Source organism: Lichenostomus cassidix, chromosome 1 (genome assembly GCF_008360975.1).
Source record: "Lichenostomus cassidix isolate B80296 chromosome 1, HeHo_3.0, whole genome shotgun sequence".
Classification (NCBI taxonomy): Eukaryota; Metazoa; Chordata; class Aves; order Passeriformes; family Meliphagidae; genus Lichenostomus; species Lichenostomus cassidix.
The window spans coordinates 90,633,281-90,653,878 of record NC_139479.1 but is presented as its reverse complement, the minus strand read 5'-3'; the positions used below and the strand labels follow the sequence as shown (position 1 = coordinate 90,653,878).

The 20,598-nt window shown below is 44.5% G+C and overlaps 1 protein-coding gene across 1 annotated transcript in view; it reads right to left on the bottom strand.

Moving 5' to 3' along the window:
* ARHGAP31 (Rho GTPase activating protein 31) overlaps positions 1 to 20,598 on the bottom strand; it is a 58,724-nt gene that overhangs the window by 17,027 nt on the left and 21,099 nt on the right. Inside the window, exons 2-5 of the mRNA XM_085070629.1 lie at positions 6,902 to 7,004; positions 6,279 to 6,423; positions 1,912 to 1,994; positions 1,191 to 1,298 (exon numbers count right to left, since the gene is read on the bottom strand). Coding sequence (XP_084926755.1) covers positions 1,191 to 1,298; positions 1,912 to 1,994; positions 6,279 to 6,423; positions 6,902 to 7,004 — 439 coding nt within the window. The remainder of the gene's footprint in view (positions 1 to 1,190; positions 1,299 to 1,911; positions 1,995 to 6,278; positions 6,424 to 6,901; positions 7,005 to 20,598) is intronic.

Below are 20,598 nucleotides of genomic sequence, written 5' to 3'. Positions count from 1 at the left end.
TGTACTCCCACATTCTCACTCTTGCTCTCAGCAAAGAAACATTCCTTATCTTGACATGCCGAAGTGTTGCTGAAGAAATTATCTTTGGGCAATGGATCCTTTGTAAAGTTAATGACTGGTGTGTTAGATAACAGCTTGGGGCATTGCCAAGAGGATAACCCTGTAAGGAGACTGCAGTTGCACTGCTTGCTCCTGTCTTTTCCTCCCTGGGACTTGTACTTATGAAAGATTGTAAAGGAAAAGAGACTTCTTTTTTTTTTTTTTTTTTTGACAAGGAGAGATGCTAGAATGAAAATGTCTAGTAGTAAAGGCCCACTTTATGATATTCAATAGAAGCAACATTTGATTCATTTTTGGAACAGGCTCTGCCATTTTTGTGATTTAGAAGGTAACTCCTTAGAGAATGCTTTTCAGGCATGTACCTCTCTAGCCAATGTCCCCTGCCAGCCCAAGGCTCCCCCACCAGCTCTGCCATCACCCCTCTCCTGCCCAGCTGCAGTCCTGAACTCTCCCTGCATAGTTCATTCCTCTAAATGCAGGGATATTGGATGGATGGAAAGGGAATATTGACAAGATACAAAACATTTATTTTTTTTTCCCCCAGATGCTATTTTTCCTTGTTCTGCTTAGCTTTACAACATAGCAGCCAAACCTCTGCCTGCATCTAATCAAGCCTTCTTCACAGCAGAGTGCCAGGCATAACAAACATGAAAAACTAGCTGGTGGTATTGAGATCTGACACTGGCTGCCATTTCAAGCCCAGCAAGCTCATCTCACTTTTGCACAAGCAGATCTGGGAACAGGTCTGCAGTATTATTGCCCTGTTGCTCTCCCTTCTGATCCTTGCTGTCTCTCACTGCCCTGCTGCAGAAGCACTGGCACCATCAAAAATGTCATTAACATTCCCAAGTGATGAGTTAACTCCTCGCTTTTAAATCTACGCTCAACTTGCAAATAACAACTTTTTTTTTTAATAAGAAACACACAAACCCACAAGCTTCCTTAGATGCTGGCAGTAAAACCTTAGATTATTCAACCTGGAAGAAAAACTGTTTGCTTTGCTCTGCTCTTCCCTTCAGTTGTTCAGCTTTTCCCCGTCTTTGCATTTCCCTCAGGTCTTCAGGCTCAGATGCTGGTGCTTCCCTGGGAGCTCAGCATGGTGCTCTGGATTAGAGGAATCTCTACTGTACCTGAGGAGATTTGGAGCCCAAACCAAGGCCAGGTTTCTGGTGTGCATGTTGGTCATGTTGCTGAAGGAGGCCAGGTGAGTCAAGTGCTTGATCAGGTATTCCAGCGTTCTGCAGTGGTTTCACACAAAGAGAGAAAAATGTGTCACATTTCTGGTGCCTGCCTGCAGGGACAGCAAGGCTCAGACCAGCCCTGTCCCCTTCCCAAGTGCCTGCAGTGGCACAACAGACCCCGTGGGGCAGAGGATACACAGCAGCAGCATTTGCATGGGATGGCAGTGAACACCTGAACAGCTGTGCTCTGGGGTGGCCAAGGGTGGGGCATGAACCCAACTGTCCTTAGCATGATGGGAACAAAGAAGATGGCAGATGGGTGGAAGAGGAAGTGGGATGCTGCAAAGGCTGAGCTCTTAGCTCTTGCTCAAGCAGCTCCAGATGATCTTCTCCTTACCACACCCAGGACACTGGCCAAGGGTGCCACAGTGGTCACACCTGGGGAAGGAGGATGATAAGACTGCAGCAGGGAGATCTTGTTCTGTCTCTAACAAGGGTTTGTTCAATGATATTCAAATGCCAGATAAATTGCTGCCAGATATGGAAATGGTGAGTCAGCTTTTGGAAACTGATTTCTGGAAATGAATCCCAGAGCTATTTCAGGCAATATTCCTGATGAGGGTGAGGGTCACCACACTGATCCTCAGCACCTCTGTGGACACATTCTTACCTGTAATGAGATGGTGGGAGCTCCTGGATGACATTTTGAATCCGTGCCAGCTGCTCATCCTCAGGGAAGCGTGATACTGCTTCCTGCAGGGATACAAGGAAACAGTACACCCTGGCAATGGACTCAGGGGAAAAGGAAGAGGGATAAGAAGGGTCACATGAGACACCCCGCCTCACAGGGAATGCTCTCTTGTTACCCCACAGAGCTACTGGAAGAAGAAGTTTCTTTGTGTTCCCAGCACAGCAGAGATTTCCTGCCCTGTTATTCCATGTCTCAGCACAACATTCCCAGACGTTCAGACACGGTGGTCAGTATTTATGGGAGAGCAGAATTTAATGACTTAGACCCCCCCAAAAAAACCTTTAAAAATAAAACAGGTTTTTCAAGCTCTGTGTTATGAGAACACCTTGGCTATATGTGTTCTGTATTCTTCAAAACAAGTAATATTTTGCCTGTCATAAGAACATAGCTGAGGGGATTTTTTGTGTGGGTTTGCATCTTTCATGAAGGAAGAAGCCTTAGCAGAATCCCTGTCTGGGCAGATTAATAATTTCTTATACTCAGGGTTAGACAGAATCAAGGTTATATATCTCAGTCTTGAGCAAAATCTGCAGACCAAGAGCTTAGAGAGCCATGATAAGCTTTTGTCAGCATTCCTAGGAGTTCAGTGCATCGGAATCCATCTGTTTAGCTATTCCCTTTCAATATTTATGCTGGGGGAGGACCAGCGAGTTCAAACAGTGCATGACTGTCTGGGAACCTCCTACCCACCCTACTGCCACTGGAATTTGGAGGGAGTTCAAAGAAAAGATGCTGCGACCCACGCTGCCAGCACGAGCTTTGCCTCCAGACAGATGTCAGCACTGCCAGGGAAGGAAAGGAAGGAAATAGCCCTTCCAAAGCCATCCATCACTGAAACATCATGAACCTGAAATTACCAGCCACCTCTAGAGAAGCATCTTCTTGTGGCAGTCAGTACAGCATCCAGAGTGATGATGCTGGTTTGGTCACTGCTCTTTTCCCAAAAGATCCCTTCTCACATAAAACCACCAACAAACCAAATGTTGCCAGTTTCAAGGCCAGAGAACTGATGGCAGATCAAAACAAGAGAGCTCACTAGTTAGGTATACATGAGATGCAGATGTACTTGTTTTGACCAAATTAAAAGCAGGTTAACTCCTTCTAGTGCTTTTTACACATAGCTACACCTCTTGAAAAAAAAAATTTAAAAAAGAAAGCCTATTATCATCAGCCCAGAAATTCTAAAGCTCTTGTGATCATCATGCAAGGTTTCCAGTTGAAAAGCTTTGTCCAAAGATGGAGATGGAGAGAAATAAAACTTTAATTGGTGCACCTGAAGCATTAGATTTCAACGAGATTGTACACAATATTTTCTCCCCCAGTGTGCATTTTCACTTCCATAATTAACCTTCCAGGTCTCAAAGAGCTAATGATTAGACAGCAAGTGAATACCAGCTTCTCTGAGGTCATGACCAATCCAGTCCTCAGAGCCACATTTCTGACCCATCAAGCTGTGCCTTTGACACCTGAGGAGTTCTCCAAAACTGTGCATTACAGCAGCAGAATACAGAATTCAAGGAAGAACCAACGAATTTATGCCATTTAGGATTTTTTTTTTAAACTCCACTAGTGCTTCTGGGAGTGCACAATTCATAAGCCCTGATTAACAAGTGGAATACAGTCTGGAGAGAGAGGGTAGGCTTGGACTCCTAGGGCTGATTTGCTCTCAGGGTGTACTTGGTCCCTCAATGCCCAGGCTAGAACAAGCCAAGCAGAGTCAATTTATCTGAGAAACAATCATCCATCACGAGGATACAAGATGACAATCATTTGCCAAAAATTAATAGCCAGTGAGGTCATGACTGGGATGTTACACCTGCGAACTTGACATGGTGATGACCAAAAGGCCAACCCCTCCCCAGTCATTAGGAATTTGACTTTCCCCAGACAGAAATCTCTGAATCACTCTGGTGACTCAAAGTGCAGCCTACCCCAACTCAGACACAGCTCTGGCTGAGTCAGGCTGGGATTAGCATGTGTTCTTTATTCCTACCAGCACTCATCTGCTGAGGTGCAGCTGCCACTGTTCCCTGTTCAGACACCTCACACACGCACACGCTCCTAGTGGGTTTTCTGCTCCTTGGGGAATTTGGTCTTTTTTCTTTCTTTCCTCCTGGTATCTGACTGTGCTTCCTGTCAGCTGGGTTACCAATTATAAATCTCTACTGAGCAGGCTTACATGAATAATGGATTTTGTGGTTAAGTGGACAAACTGAAAAGCCAGAGATTAAAAAAAAACCTTGTAGGTCAACCAAAAGTGATACCATTTTGGGGAGCTGACATAAGATTTTAGAAAACAACTGTTCAAGGTTGACCAAAAACATCCCACTCAAACATAAGTTAAAGAAATTATAATTTAAATTTGGAACTATTTAACCCTTTTCTGAAAGACATTTTTTGTAAGTTAGGTGTGTTGATGTAATGTTGAAACAGTTCCTTTAGAAAGTATTGGTAAAAGAAACACTCAGACAGTTACAGAAATATTTTCCCTTTTGTTTTTGAATAAAGCTATTTACCAAATGTATCTACTGAAAATCTGCAAGTCATCATCCCAAAACTGCACTTTTCAGCAAACATTCTTTCCTTAAAAAGTTTCCATCTAAATCTTCATGTTTCCTTTAGAGCATTTTTTCTTCCATAAATCAGTAGTGATAGCCAGGAAGACACCAGCCAAATAGCTTCAACAAGAATGAGACTCATCAGTTACAGTGAATGGTTGAATGATACCCTGTATTTTCAAGATCCTATTCATCCTGACTGTCTCCAGCAATCCTGCCCTATATCCTCAGAATCCTTATATCCTGAGGATACACGTCAATTTTTCAAATCTGCTCAGGATTTTCCCTGCAGATTTGACTATACATCTCCTTGAAACAAAGACCAATCTTACTTAAAATTTGGTATTGGAACAGCAAGACACCTAACATTATTGTACCTGACTTCTTACAGCAAGTTCCTGCTTGGCTGGTCCCATCTGGCTCTGCCCTGCAGCAAGCACCCCTTGCACTGATGCCTCTTCCCAGAGCAGGTAACAGGGAGTCTTTGGAGAGCATCTGCTAGTGAGGACCCTGTGGATCTCTCTCAGTGCCTCCTGTACCATTTCAGTGTCACTTGGAAGTGCTTGATTAGAGATAGAGGCAACTCAGACAGCAACACCTGATTTTGCAGAATTTCTCCTCTGCAGCATCTGACATTTTTGGCAATGACTGTCTCCTCCTCCTCCCAAATGGGAAAGAGTAGGATGACAGAAATTCTTAACAAAGGACGGATGTTTCTAACACTGAGAAAACAATCTTTTCCATCCCCCACCCCAGTTATCTTAAGAAGTTGGTGAATTCTTTTAGCTGAAAATGCATACCTTTAGCATGCAAGATTTTGGCCTCAATGAAAGGATTTTCATTTGCTGGTCATAAAAAACTGAAAGTGGATTTAGTAAGAAACAGGCAGCTTTAATAACAAGCATAGCTTGCTGTGCCACCTTTGAATAAAATATTATCTGTCATCAAAATTAGCCAAGTCTCTTAAAAATTCAGGCTTTGTGGTCTTATATTTCTGCTCCCCTGCAGTCTGCTCCTAGGCTCCAACTGTATCCACGTATAATCTATGGCTGTGTTCCAGAACCAAGTCTCTCCTCTTTGAATTGTAATCTCTTTAAACAAACATAGAGATTTCTGCTTGGCCAGTCACCACTTTCCTCTGCCATTTGTATTTATAACGTGATCATGATGGACCTGATATGCCATATCTGGCATAACCAGTATCAGCATTTGCACTCCTACAAACACTATGAAAATGTTACAGATGCAGAAAAGTTGATGCTTTACACATGGGCTAAGCAATGAGTTTGTGCAGGTGTCAGGGACAATTGGAGGGACAGGGACGAGGAAACCGCACCCTTGTGATTACAATCACAAGCCCCAGGTGACCCAGGAGACTCTCAGTGATGGACAGTAATGAGGAAAAGAAAGAGAATTAGTAGTGCTGGGAGGAGGTGCACAGTGGAGAGAAAGAGAGGCAGAGGGGAAGCAATGCAAGGAAAAAATGAGCAAGATGAAGGGGAGGAAACAGCAGACAAACTGAGAGAAATAAACATGAAATGGTGAAAAGAAACAAGGACTGGGAAAGAGAGCCAACACGAGATGAGAAGGGAAGAGCACTGAGAAGTGTTTATATGGATAGATGCACCAGAAGCCAGGACATTGGAGTGAATCCCAAACAGCTGTCATGGAAGAATCTGCAGCACATCCACACTGCTGGAGGGGAACAATAGCAGCCAAGGATCTCACCGTGAATTTCTTGTAGAGCTCATAAGTGAGGAGAGGGTTGGGCAGTTCCCTGAAGTACAGCTTGCAGAGTGACCCCACACAGTGGATGTCCTGGAGGTAAACTTCCCTTGTCAGATCCGGGCATTGGTCAGAAACAAACTCTTGTCTGAAACAATATGGAAACATAATATAGGTGAATAACAGCTGTAGCAGGCTGGTACTCCACCCTGAGTACTCGTTAACAGCTAGAAAAAAAACAAGCTGGAAAGCAGAGATGTCTCTGCAGACTGGCCCAGATTGTCTCACGGGTTGAGGCCCTGAGGTTTCAATTAGTTGCCATTATCCCTAACACAGGGAGTGGGCCTTTAACTGATAAAAAGAGATTCCTCTGTCTCAAAGTGAGAGAGACCAATCCAGCACTTGTGCTGAGACCCTCCATGTCTTTCCCATTAATAGATGCAAAGGGAGATACAGGGGGTTTAGGGCTAAAATGTTGTCTTTCCCTGTTACCAACTCCAAAGATAGTTTATCTTTTACATCAGTGTGGAGCTCTGTTGGCCACAGACTGTACCTGAGGGACTAAAGCCAAAAAGGTACTGAGCAATGTCCCTGAATCCTCTGACACTCACACACGTTGCCCTTACCTCAACTTCTGAATGTTGGATGTCACTCCTGAGAGGCGGTAGATCCCATCCACAATGCCATGAGTCTCAATGAACTCCGCACAGCTCTTCAGCACGTAGGGCACTACGAGAGGAAAGCAAAGCAAGATGCCCAGTGAATACACACTGACAGCCTCCACAAGTCACCATGAAAAAACAGCAGAGGCCCTCTAGGGATGCAGGAAAGGGTAGAGCAATGGGAGAAATACAGGGCAAGCCAAAAATAATCCCTGAAAAGTGGCCGTGAGGATATGCTGTGGTTGTGCCATGCAATGCTCTTTGACGTGTGACAACGACTGACCCTGAAGTCACAGTAACAGAGTGGAAAGAAAGGTAGGGTTTCCCTCTCTTGCTTTTTCTTTTCCTTCAAAAATAAAATAAAATAAGCTCTTTCATGCTAATTGAAAGCATGAGGTAAAGCATGAGGTCCTGGGAACCTCCACCCTCCCCAGTATAGAGCTCTAGTCTCGCTGAATTGAGCCAAAAGGTCTCATTGGCTTGGATAAAAATCAGAGAAGCATTCACACTTCCATATAAGCCTACATAACCACAGTTTAGTGCTCATAAATCCCACTGAGGGGGTATAAAGTTCAAATATTGACTAGATCTGCACACTGACAAAACCTGACATTGGCTTCAAAAGAACTCCATCAACATAACTAGACAAAGACTTAACCAGTCTTAAAGCTGAGAGGAGCCTGAGGCACAACATTTACATCCAGACTTGGACCCAAAGTGAATGTTTATTTTTTCCCCATTATATAGGTATAAGAACCCCCATTCTCTTGGTCAGATGAAGCCTCCCTGTCCCCAGTACTATAACAACCCAAGCTATAACAATAACAGTAAGAAACCCTTCCTTATTAGGTGCTAGAAACTACTGTGTATTTAATGCAATGCTTCACACAGCCATAGGCACAAAAGTCAGTAAATGCAGAAGTTAAAAGTTCCCTGCTGTAATGCTGACTCTGCTACACTGCACATTTCAAAAGTTGTATGGAAGAAAACCGACTAAGCCATAGACTTGACTGGAAAGCCAGGCACAGCAATTACTGCATCCTTGTGACACCCCAGAGACAATGCCTCTGGCTGGACAGGGTTCTTCTGCTCAAAGTTCAGGACTACAATGACATATTAACATGTGCTTCGTCAGATGGCATCCAATGACAGCCTGAACAAAAAATTATACGTTCTTGTATTTCTCATGGGAGCCACTGAGGCCAGAGCAACCTCATGGGTGGACCTCTCCCTACCAAGCAGTGCAGGGCACAGGCTGTGGTGAGAAGGGCTCCAAGCTGGCACCACCCCAGTGGCACACTACTATTGACCCAGGCAGTCAAGGAAGTGCTGCCCTTCTGCCTCCTGACTTACTGAGGGAAGAAAAGAAGTCCTTTTGTGCGTCCCTTATCTTGTCTTTCAGCCAACCCAAATGCAGGAGTACACAAAGTTCCAGTGGTCTGGAAGCCCAAAGCGTCTAAACAGACCAATTCTTCTCAGTGAAAGGAGCTTCTCCAAAACAACATGGAAAAATTGACTTTATGGGTTTTTTTGAGCCAGGACTCATAACATGGGTACCCCACTCAAAGCCCTTGTGCTGATTTTCCAGACTCTCAAGTTGTTGGGTGGAGCTCATGGCAGAGGCCCTAAGCCTACAACAGTGTTCATGAAACCATGAAATTGCCAAGAGAACATGTGAAGTCTAGAGAGTCAAAGCGTTGTCCACGGCAGTCACAGAGTTATGGCATTCTTTTTCTTCTCAAGGACTTTTGAGGAAAAGGCACATCAGTGCCTTCCAGAAAGGAAATAACCTGGAAAGCATTCCTTTCAGTGTATGCAACACCTACTTCCTATGCAGAATAAATGGTGGGGAAGGAGACAGAGCAAAAAAAAGAAGTGCGAAATTTCCTTAATATCCTGCCAAGAAAAACCCAAGTGACACATCAAAAAAAAGAGGACCTTCCTATCTCTGAGTAAGTCTTGATTATCTGGAACTGGAGTAGGGAACTCAGATCATATGATGATGAGAATGCCAAAAAAAAAAAAAAAAAAGGGAAACACAAATTACTTTAGGCCTCACCTCCATTTCTGGAAAATCAGGCTTTAACATCTTTATGGTAGAAGCTATGCATACATGGCATATTAGGATTTCTTTCTTGGTAGAGGTCTCAGAATAAATGACATGTAACCAGCAAAAATGAAAGTTACACAGATCCATGTCCACCTCAGATCCATTTTGGGTGAGAGAATAGAAACCATTGAACTCCATGCAGCGTGAAAAAAGAAGAATTAATTGAACAGAAAACATATTTGGTCACGATAGCCACATGACAAGGTTTGTTTCAAGGTTCACAGTCTTTCATGGAGACAAGCCTCATATGATGGTGCCTGGCTGCCAAAAAATGGGGTCCATGCACAAAGCATCCTTTATTAGATACTTTTCAAAACCTCAGTGTTAAGAATAAGAAAACCAACTAAAAATGCAGATACTGATGTTTGTTGTGACTAATTTGACCTCTTGAAAGTAAGACCTATTAAAGCACACCATTTTTTTGGCTGAGTTCTAAGTTTCCTTGGAATAAATTAGGTCAAGAGGCCTCAGGCAGGTAAGCAAACCCCCTATACAGAAACTAGAGAAGGCTAGATCCATCTGCTGAGGACTGGTAAGCAAAAATCAGGAGCCTGAGGGGAACAATCTGTAGCAAATGTATAAAATTCAACCCATTTTTAAAAGTGGGTGAAAACTCCACAGTAGAGACGACCTATAGATTGCAAATAGACAATACACATCGAGCTCTGCCAGTATCTCTTACTGCAGCCCTGCACTGCCAGTGCCCTTCACTCATCATGTACAAGATTTCCTGCCATACCAGCTCTCTGGCTCATGGGAAGAAAAACAGACAGTAATGCCATAATTTGTGGCCATTTTCTGATGTCAAAAAGAAAAATCCTGCATAGGACACTTTTCACTTGCAACTGAAAATTACAGACTTTGACCTCAGATCCCTGGAGGTGAAGGGACTGCATCAATTTCCTGCAAATCAAGCCCCTAAATGCAGCACTTGTATGGAACTGGAGCACAATAAATGTTTTCTTTGAGCAAAACCTGTAGCTCTGGCATTCCTGAGCAGCTCTGATCTCCTACAAAGCTTAGTCTTTTAGGCTCTTGGGGGTGGTGAGGTTAGACCAGCAGTGAGCAGCTCTCTCACTCTCTTCCAGGAGTTTCTGAGCTGGTAGGATTATTTCAGACGTGGCTCCTGACGAACTGAGGCTGGGATCAACCCTGAATGCAGGAAGGTCCAGGCTCTGGCATGTGCTTTACAACAGGTCTCTGTCAGAGTTACAGGGCATGTAAATCACAGAGCTGGGTCTCTCCCAAAGGAAGATCAGATGTGGATAGGGATTTGCAGCAGGGGCTCTACGTGCAGGCATAGAAAGGAGGGGTGGGGAGGGAGTCCAATCTTGACACTCCTATAATTAAAACTGTGCTGGAAGCTTAGAAGGCTTAGAAGCTGGAAGGGGCAGGTGGTGTCACACAGACCCTGTTTGTTCTGCTAGACAGCCAAACTGTCCTCATTTGAAACTACAATAGAAACCAGATGCAGGAGGACAAGAGAGCGTGGAGCAAGGCATCAGTCAGAAGGGAAATTGAGTTATAAACATACAGTACACAAAAGACAATACTTCTCTTCCCCAAGACAAAAATAAACCAGAAGGGCAGTCACAGTAACTCGTTCCACTCTCACTGGGTATCACCTCCAAGTTCAGTTTACACAGAAATTCACCTTCACCAGGATCTTTCCCAAGACAACAGCTCAGGCCACCTCCTTTACACATCTGCTTCTCTTGCTAGGTCAGCACCATGTCATCCTCTTTCTGATCCCTCTGGCTTCCAGCAGCAGCAATGGGTGCTGAAATTCTTGCCTCCCAGCCCTGCTGCCGTGGAGGGGACTCTCCCTTCTCCTGTCCCTTCCCAGCCACGGTGCTGCCAGCCACCAAACCTCCCCACCAGCAAGCAAGGTGTTCATTCTTTGCCTTCCTGACAAAGGCTTCATCTGGCACTGGACTGAGCATTTTGGATCTAACCTGGGGAGACCTTTAAGCATGTCCTTATTTAAATCCCCAGGCAGCCGAAGTAGGAGAGGTCACAAGGAAAAGAGGGAGTGACCCCATCTAATGACCAGTGGGAGGACAGCCTCCTGGCCTGCCACCAAAGCCAGCAAAGAGCAAGGAAATGCTGGTCCAGCAGGAGATGCTAGCAATATCCTGTGGCTTTCAGTGCCACCTTCCAGAAGAAACTCTGAGCCTCCGTGGGCTACAGAAGGACCGAGGGGAGAAGGCGGCTAAGTCAGACACCTTAACCAGCCAGTGTGAACAGTGCCCAGTCAGACAGTAAGTTAGCTAACCTGGACTGGGTCATGTGTTTAGGGTACACTGCACTGAACTGGACTGAATAGCAAGAGGCTTAATCTTTTACTTTATCCTTCTGTTATTTTCTCAGAGAGCTCCTTGTAAGGATAAACATTGGTGACAGAGATGCTCAGGGCCTCCTTGGCAGTTGGTTTCTGCCACATGGTGGAGGTTTCATGTCCTCTCTAATTTTATTTTAATTTTAGTTCAAGTATTGGGAGGATAAATGCAGACCTTTCATTTCACCTGGAACACCAACCTTTTGATTTTTGACTTGCAGGAAATAGTTTGGATTTTTTTTTTAATTTCTCCCCACAATGAATCCTGCATCATAAAAAAATAAAAGTTGTAGGCATTTTTCTTTCATCATTTTTGTTTTGCTATACATTAGTATTTTTTAAAATTGTCTTCAATTACCCCCAATAGCAGCACATGCTTCCTACCATGCTATGTCAATACCATGACAATAAAGGTCAAAAGTCTCTTGTTTCAATTTAAATTACTAAAATAGGAAATATTTCCTTTTAAAAAGTGTTTCAGTCTGTACTAAGCAAGAGTTGTTATTTTGTACAAAAATTACAAAACAGAAGAAACTAATATATTAACTTGGCCTCCTAATCACAGGAAAGGAACAACATTGTACAAATGGCAACATACTTGATCATCACTATCTCTGATATTTTTCTGCATTTCCTGACTTTCTACTGTAAATCACGAGTTTTAAAGCTGATTCGCTATATTTTTTTCTTTTTTTTGCTGACATAGCCTGATTTTCTCTAGGCATAAGGTTGGTTGAGAAACAGATTCCAGAGCAGATCAAGCTGTGCTCTCCTCCCTGCAGCTTGCCTGAGCCCTAGTGCAGCACATCAGTCCAGAAAATCATTTCAGATTTTCTCCCAATCCATAGCTCTAACCAGTGGCAGCTAAGGATAAATCCTGCCTTCCCACCACGTAACATTTCCTTTGCCTTCCACGGTCTCCTTGTCAGTGGTGGCCAGGGATGGAAGGGACCACAGCATCCAAAATCCCTGCAGAGAGTCTCTCCTGCTCAGAGATGAAGCTGGCAGAGCTGAGGAAGGGGATGATTTGCCTGGTCAGGATATAACTGCTACAAGGACAAAGAGCTTCAGTCTCTGGGATGTCTGTGCATACTTTTCACCAGCACTAAATCCATTTTACAGAATAAAAAAACCATCAAAACCTGTCTTACTCTCAAATTCCAGTGTTGAATTTGGCTGTTAGCTGTGGCTAAGCTGCCACAACCCTTCCATACACACACACACCTGTATTTAAACAGCATGAGACAGCTAAACAACACCAAACAGGCTTAAAAACAAACCACCTTGCTACAATCCACCTTGTCTTTTCTCCCTTAGCTGCCATAAACGCAGCTAAAAAGGATGAATGGTTGGCACCAAGGTGATCCTGTCCGCATGGACAGCACAACTGATTCACTGTGTAAGTCACACACTTCATGTATTTTTTCCTCTCTGCCTCTGTGGGAAATGCCCCTGCAGTGCCACAAAGGTTATCACAGCAGTGCCATTCCCTGCGATGAAAGCACCGCCCTGTGCACAGCTGTGATTTGGTGGGCAAAAACGTAGGAAAAACAGATCTCCAATCTGTCAGATGCTGTGAGCCACCACCCTGCACTGCCTGCCTGGGAAGTGGAAACACACAGTGCTCTTGGGATGTGGCATTCTGATTTCAAGCACATGCATTTCAACACAACCTGTAGGCTCAGTGGTGAGTTTGAATGAAGTCAATGGCACCACCATCAAGGAATTTTTTTCCCATTGATATTCCCAGCTTACATCTAACATATCTCAATGAGACCTGTAGGAACACCTGGTTTTCCAGTGCAGATCTGACAACTGTGATGTTTGAAGCAGGAATGAATAAGCCTGTGGCAGACCTGGACAGCTCACAGACAACACAGATCAAAGAAAGCCTATGAGAAAGCACTGCCAAAGCAGACACTGAGTGCTGACTCTGACCCCTGGCAGTCACTGTGCCCCTCTGAAATGTGACTTTGCCTTGACATAGCTGCTAAATTCTGTCACGCAGGCACTTTTGAAAGATGTTGTACCAAACACTAGAATAGTTTTGTTAGGAAAACATCCTGCTGAGAATTTCCTGCAAAAAAAAAGACCAGATAACAGAACAGGATATCTCCACTCCTAACTTTTATGACTCTGTGGTACAACCACCTCGGAAAACAGTGGCTCAGGTTTTGCATGGCAGGTCAATGAGCTGTGCACGTCCTCAGCTAACCATCTGAATCCTAACAACCCTGCTCCACAGCAGATTAAGGTGGATACTGTGCAGTGTTTTGTTTACCACACCCCAAGCAGTTGGAGTAAATAATTCTGCAGACAGGAGTAACTGGACAATTTATGCTGTGTCTGGAAATGGACTCGGGTGTAAGTAGAAAATATCAGAACAGTTTTGAAGCTGTGTGTAATGAAGTGGCCTCTGTCTTGGCAAACACCTAAATATTGTGATGATAAGGAGGCTGTAAGACAGGAATTCTGTCATTAACCTCGATTCTGGTGACATGTACTAAAATCACTAACAAATCCAAAGGCTGCACCAGCTGATGGAGTGCAGGAGTAAGGCAATGCTGAGCTCCAGGCAGCTGGTAGAAGCAACCTGCCAGGGAAGAGTCCAGGTAAATTTTGGGTGCTGAGATGGACAGCCAGTGATGTAGGCTTCATCTGAAGAGCCTGCTGTCTTTCATCCAAATCAATAACAAGCTTATGGACTGCAGGTGTCATGTTTTCTGTATCACGTTTTCTTTACTTCTTCTACTCTTCTCTTAAGCAGAGACACCCGTGTAAACCCCGCTAACCCACTTAACTGCTGGCAACAAAGCAATGAAAGTATATGGACTTTATCAGTTTTTCCTCCTCTCATCAGATTTCGATGTAAACGTTTTCATTTACAAGAGCTTCAGGAAAAGCACAGTCCCCACCTTTTACCTGGGCCTGCCAGCTGATGCAGACCTGCTCCGTTTCTTACAGTCCCAAAATTACTCCGAAGGTAACTTGTAAGCTTTAACACCCATTTCTTGACTGTCGTAAGGGTGTAGAAACCAACAACTCTCTTGACACATGGGGATTCTTAAATGGGATTCATAGGATCCCAGAATTAGGAGAAAGGTAATTTGAGGGGATCAATGCTCCCCACAGTGAAATCTCTAGCCATCTCTAGAGGACATGGAATTTGTCTGCAGTTTGTGTGCTTCTCTGTCATGATATCTCACTGTTTGACACATCCTTACTGCACTTTTATAGTGATGGCATGGTGATGACAAAGCAACTAATTCCCAAATAAATGCTACTGAAAGGCTGATGAAGAGACAGGATAAAGCAAGGAACTGGGTTGTTATCTCATGAACACTCATGCTGCAGCAAAGTGGGTTGATCTGCAGTTCTCTCTGCAGGAAAGAGAAATTTCTGTTGCCCCTTCAAATGTGCAAAGGTAGGATGGAGGTCCATCAGCACTCATGGCTCTCCTTCTACACATTCACAAGCACACATGACAGCCACCCCCAAGCTTAAAAACACACATCCAGCTGTGTCAACTAACTCAGGATGGCAGTGCAAATGAGCTCAGGTGTGTGAAAGGGGAACAGGGGAATATGACCCCACTGAGAGCTCAGGTTATGGTTTGGTAGCAAGGTACAAAGAACACAGAAGCTGGTCCTGGACCAAGCTCTCACGTGCATGAAAAGTGCCATGGTTAAATCTCACATCACATATTTATATCTTCTCCCTTCTTTTTCTTTTGCCTTCTGTCACACTGATGGACTGATGCAGACTGACACTAGGTTATGCAGCAATGTTCTTTCACTCAGTCCTCTCACTGATCTTGCCTCTAGGGCTCTCCTAGTGAAGAGTGGTACAGCAATTTCCAGAGGTTATTCCAAATGGGCTGTTTTACAGACAGTCAACAATTTAGAGCAAAGAGCAAGAAAAATCACTGAGGATCATTACATATCACAGGCAGACAGATGAGGAGCTTAAATGCAAACCCATAACGGCTACAAATGAGAAGTGAAAGGCAAATGAAAACAGACTTTTGAGAAAAAGTAAATAAGGCTCTATGATGTCAATCTGATTGAAAACAAACATGCAAAGGCACTAGCAATAATCAGTCATTATAATTTGAAGCTAAGCAGCACCAAATCCATTCCATCTTTGCTCAGCTGCTGAGCATATATTTAAACTGAGTGTTTTCATTGCAAGGTTGCCTGGGCCTGACCCAAAGAAACACACTCATACAAAAAATCCCATTGGACTCATCAGCATTTTTCACAAAAGAAAACAAAATTAATTTGTTCTGCACCATCTTACCTTTTACTGTGACATGCAAATTCTAGCAAAGGAGGTATAGGAATGATTTTCACTAGCTTTACAGGACCACAAAATGATGGTGTGAGTTTCAACACACCGTGGAGAATTAAGACTTCTGCTGGCAGTGGAAGGTCACCTAGAAGTGCTCCTCCCAGCCCTGCTCAGAGGAGGCTGAAAACAGGTCAGTCTTTATTTGAAGAGGATTAAGCTGTGGGTGACTCAGATTGCTGATGTTTTCCTGGTGAAACAAGGTGCTGTTCTACCCATCCTAAGTAGTGCCCAGGGTACATGAACACCACAGCCTGTGGGCTCAGCTTCTGTGTCCGAAAAACATGCAGAAAATTCTGCCAGAAGCAGCACCTGGTCAGACACACATAACTCTACACACAAATAATTATATATATCAGCATATAAGTGTGCATGCATATATACACACATATGAATGTATTTTTACATATACAACAATATTTGTTCATGTATGTGTGTGTGTGTGTGTGTGTGTGTGTGCGTGTGAGAGAGAGAGAGAGAGAGAGAGAGAGAGGGAGAGGTTTCATGTACATTACCAGGAAACTCTTCTTAGAGAAATGGCTGGGTTTTAACGAGGTGTCAGTCAAAGCCTAACACAGTCAAAAATGCAAAAGTCATGCTAGGCCAATGTCACAGGTCTGGGAGATACATCATTGCATGCTGGTGCTCTTGCTTGCTGAAGCATTGCCCTGCTTGTTGCTACTGTGCTGAGGGCTTTTCTGGGTGAAGCACTTACTCAGGGCCAGGGAAAGCTGTGGGGGGCTGTTCCTCAGGCATGCATGGACATCTACATCAGCAAGCTCAGAACCAGTCTCAGTGGATTGGTTTCACTCAGTAGTTTAGTTAGAAAGGACAGCCCATGGGACATGGCTCATATTGCCTGCACCTTTTCATCTTCAGAGGCTGCAGTACTCTAAAGTGTACTCTTACAGCCACCACTGCAAGGATTTTATTTTCTTTTCCATACACCAGGGAGGGTAAAGACCTCAAAAAGAAGCTGCTGAGCAGCCTGGCTCAAACATCTGGATGTGGTGCTGCTCCTTCAGGGCTTCTTTCAGAAACAGCAGGGAGCACAGCACTGCTCCATCTGCCAGCCTTGTGGCACATCAGTGCTCACATATGTTGCAAGAGGGCAGTTTGCTTGCTCTCCAGAGCCTGAGAGAATCATCAAGGACAGCAGAGGAGGCAGAACAACATTTGCAGATGGTGCCACAACGCCTCCCAGCCTTCTGGAGGCTGATGCTGGGCTGGGATTGTTTAGAACACTTCCTGCCACGCTGTCTGTCCACCTCCACCTCAGGATGTCAGCACACAACTACTGAGATGCACCCAGAGCACATCTAATGGTTTCTCCAAGGCTGAGCTGCATGGACTGTACCTCTGCAACTGCCTGCCAGAGCGGTAAGGGCATCAGAAATAGAAACTAGTTCTGTCAGATGGTCAGTGATGAAAGGAGGCACAATTTTGCTTTTAAAGACCCCAGTAAAAGAGGAAAAGAAACAAAGCTGAATAAAATGTTCAGCATGATGGTATCTCATTCTCAAGAAGGCTTCTATCCCCCCACCTAGCAAGGACAAGTCGGGAAACATATCCATCTATACAATACTTTTCTTTGTACTCCCAAAGACCTTCTCCTTCCAGTGGTAGCATTGTCCCCATGTCTTTCCTCCACAAAAAATCCTCCCAGCTCCACAGGGGATACACGCCTCTTGCTCCCTTCACCTGGCAATAAATATGCATGCCAGGGGTTATCAAACTGAGGGTCATTCTCAGTGCCAACAATGGAAAAAACCCCAATATCAAGCGGTTACTAAAGCAGTAAATCTAATCACTTGGCAATTGTGCTCCTCGGTTTCCAAGGCCCCCAACGGATTCCTGATTTATTCCATATTTCACTCTTCATTTTGTTTTCCAGTTTGCAAAGGACAGGCTCTGAACCAGTATGAAGAAAAACAACTTTCCCGCTCCCCCTCCCCCTCTTTTTTTCCCCCCATGCTATCTCTGCTCCAAGTGAGGCCAGGTAGTGCTTATCATTTCCTCTGCACAGCAAACACCAGCGTGCAAGCGTTTCCTGCTGGCCAGCCCTAAACCGCGAGCTGACATTGTTTTCACGGCCCCCCTCTCTCAGAGGCAGGAGCAGCTCTGCTGCACAGCTCTTCCTGTTGATGTCAGGCCTCTCTTCCTCCTAAAGCAAATGGGTTTCCTGATGGCATCTGTGTCCTTTTCCATGAGGACTAGCAGGAACCATTTTCCTACACAGTGGCTGGGAAAGAAACAAAAAAAAAAATGGTACTGGAGAAAGGGATATAATAGGGAGGAGCAGGCGTGGATGGTTTTTTTCCGTAGTAGTCTTGGAGAACATCTGGGACCCCTCTCAAAGAGGAGAAGAGAGAAGAGATAAGAGGTCAAAACAATACAGTTATGTCTTAGGGATGCTGGTATTTGTAAGTACCAGAAAATCACTTAGCAGAGAACATCAGAGACTAATTACAGCTGCCGATTTCCCACTGCTAAGGAATGTAAGCTCACAAAAGAATAGCTACAGCCATAGCCCCTGCGTTCCAGCAGCGCTGTCATAAGCTGTGGGAAATGCCAAGACCTTTACACCAGACTATTGCCTTCGTTTTTATTCTCTCAAATGGAGGAATCACTACCACTGCCAGCACTGTTACATCAACAGTGGAGAAAATGGGCGACGATTGCAGAACACAGCTCACACCAAGCTGAATCACCTCAGCTCCACAGACTGCCATGGTGTGTGCCACTGCCACAGCAGAGAAGGGGAAACCAGACATCATTTCAGTGGTTTTCTCCTTCTTTTCCTATCTGTGACCTAGCCACCTTCCTGTGTCATCATAGGAACTAAGCAAAGCATTACACTTCCAATTTCTGTCTGTAAATTGCTACAGAGGCCGACAAAATTATTCCAGCTGTATGCAACTGTAGTCAACAGCAGATGTGGCCCCAAGTCTGGCAGAGCCAGCAGAGCTGCAAGAGTGTGAACTGGGGCTTAGTTTTCCTCATGAAAAGAAATTCTTGCTCAAGGTGCAATTGCAAAATCTTAATGGCTGGTGAGGGCGTAAGACGCAAAGGGTAAAAAGCCCACCTACATTCTCACAGCAGGAGTTGGCCAGGGCTGCTGAAATTTGCAGTGCTGACACCAAGGCAAGCATTCCTAGAGACAGAAGGTGTCTAGGAACATGTCCCCCATAGCTGGAGCTGTGCCAGAGCTCACACAGGACAGTGGGATGGGGGAGCAAGGGCTGCTCCGGGAGCAAAACCGCGCTTTGATGATGGGTCAGCAAGAGAAACAGACTCCACTGAGCCCACATCTTCCTGTCGCCCTCTCCCCCTCTGCTAGTACAGCCTGCTATTCGTGAATGAATTACCTCAATCCCTCTTAAGCAGTGTACTGACCAGGAAAAGGGCGTGGGGATTATTAATGGAAAAATCCTTGAGCCTTTCAGCCCTGCAGTGTGGCTACAGTTACAAGGAAAACAGGATACCATGCGACATATGGGGAGGAGGAAGAGAAAAGGAACAGAAACTCTAACGACCTACAGGGATTCACGAGCAAGGAAGAACACAGTGGTGGTGGTGGTAAATAGGCACAGCTGGCCTGAATGACCAGGAGAGAAACGAAGGCACACAGTAGCAGGAATTTTCCTACCACAGGGTAGGAATACCATTGAGGGAAACAGCTTCTTCTGGATGATCAGGGGGTTGTAACTATGAGTGAATGAAACTCTGAGAGGATATTAAAGGGTAGGGAAAACCTTCTGAGCCAGAGTATCATGTAAAATTGCCTTCTCAGGGAGAGGGTGCGAGGCAGGCATCCAGGATATTTAAAATCAGGCAGAAGATTACTCTGAAGGGAATGGTTCTGCACCAGCCACTGAAACAAAGACAAAACCATCTCGCCAGCCTTCCTACGTCATTATCAGGTGATGCCTTTTAAGCCACAGCAAGACTCCCTGGAAGAGTTTTCTGTGTTAAAGGAAAGCATAATTGCTAGCACTCGCTACAGCAAGGGACAACCACAACCAGCAGCTGGAGTTTAAATTGGATACTAAAGCATGCAGGAAGAAAGGCCACTTGAAAATCATCCAGCTGAAAGATTTTCCAGTGGGAAAGTGTGCATTTCACAAAATCAAAATGTTTCACCAGAATGCAGGGATTCTGTTCAATTTTTCAACCAAACACTCAAATATACTGTTTCTTGAAGGTGAAATACATTCGCTCCCTTATCATTATTTTTAACATAATAAAACCTTCTGGAGAATTTTTTTAGGGGGAGTTTCTCCGTTTTTTATTCCCATTCTGAATTAAAGGAAGTCTTGTGGTAGGAGAAGATGGAGTAGAGTACAGTGCAAAACAGGAACCAGCTCTAATGGACATTGAGTGATCATCGATGCCTGGCTAGTGTTTGCTCTTCTCTGTACACTCCTGAGGACAGCAGCACTGTTCCTTGCAAGCTGAAGCCCAGATTATTGCATGTGTTTATTGTCAATGAATGAGAAAAAAAGGAGGTGAGTGTCCTGTGGTTTGCTTTTCAACCCTCAGGACACAAAAAACCCTCGTTTGAAATCTTGCTTGTAAGTCACGTCCCCCATTGTGAGGATAAAACCTCAACACAGTCTCACAAAATGTGCTTTGCTTCTGTCAGCAAAAATCTAAGCCCTTGGCAAGGAGTCATGAATTAACAGAGGATAAGGATCATTCCCATCCCCTAGGTGCAAACAAGGAGAAACAGAAATTATTTGGCAGCCGGAGGTCATGCACTGAGATAGTGGAAGACCTAAGGTTAAGAGCCAGTTTTCTTGTATCTCGACTCATGGCAAATAAAAAATTAATTTCAAAAATTCAGAAGTTCGTAAAGCATGCAGA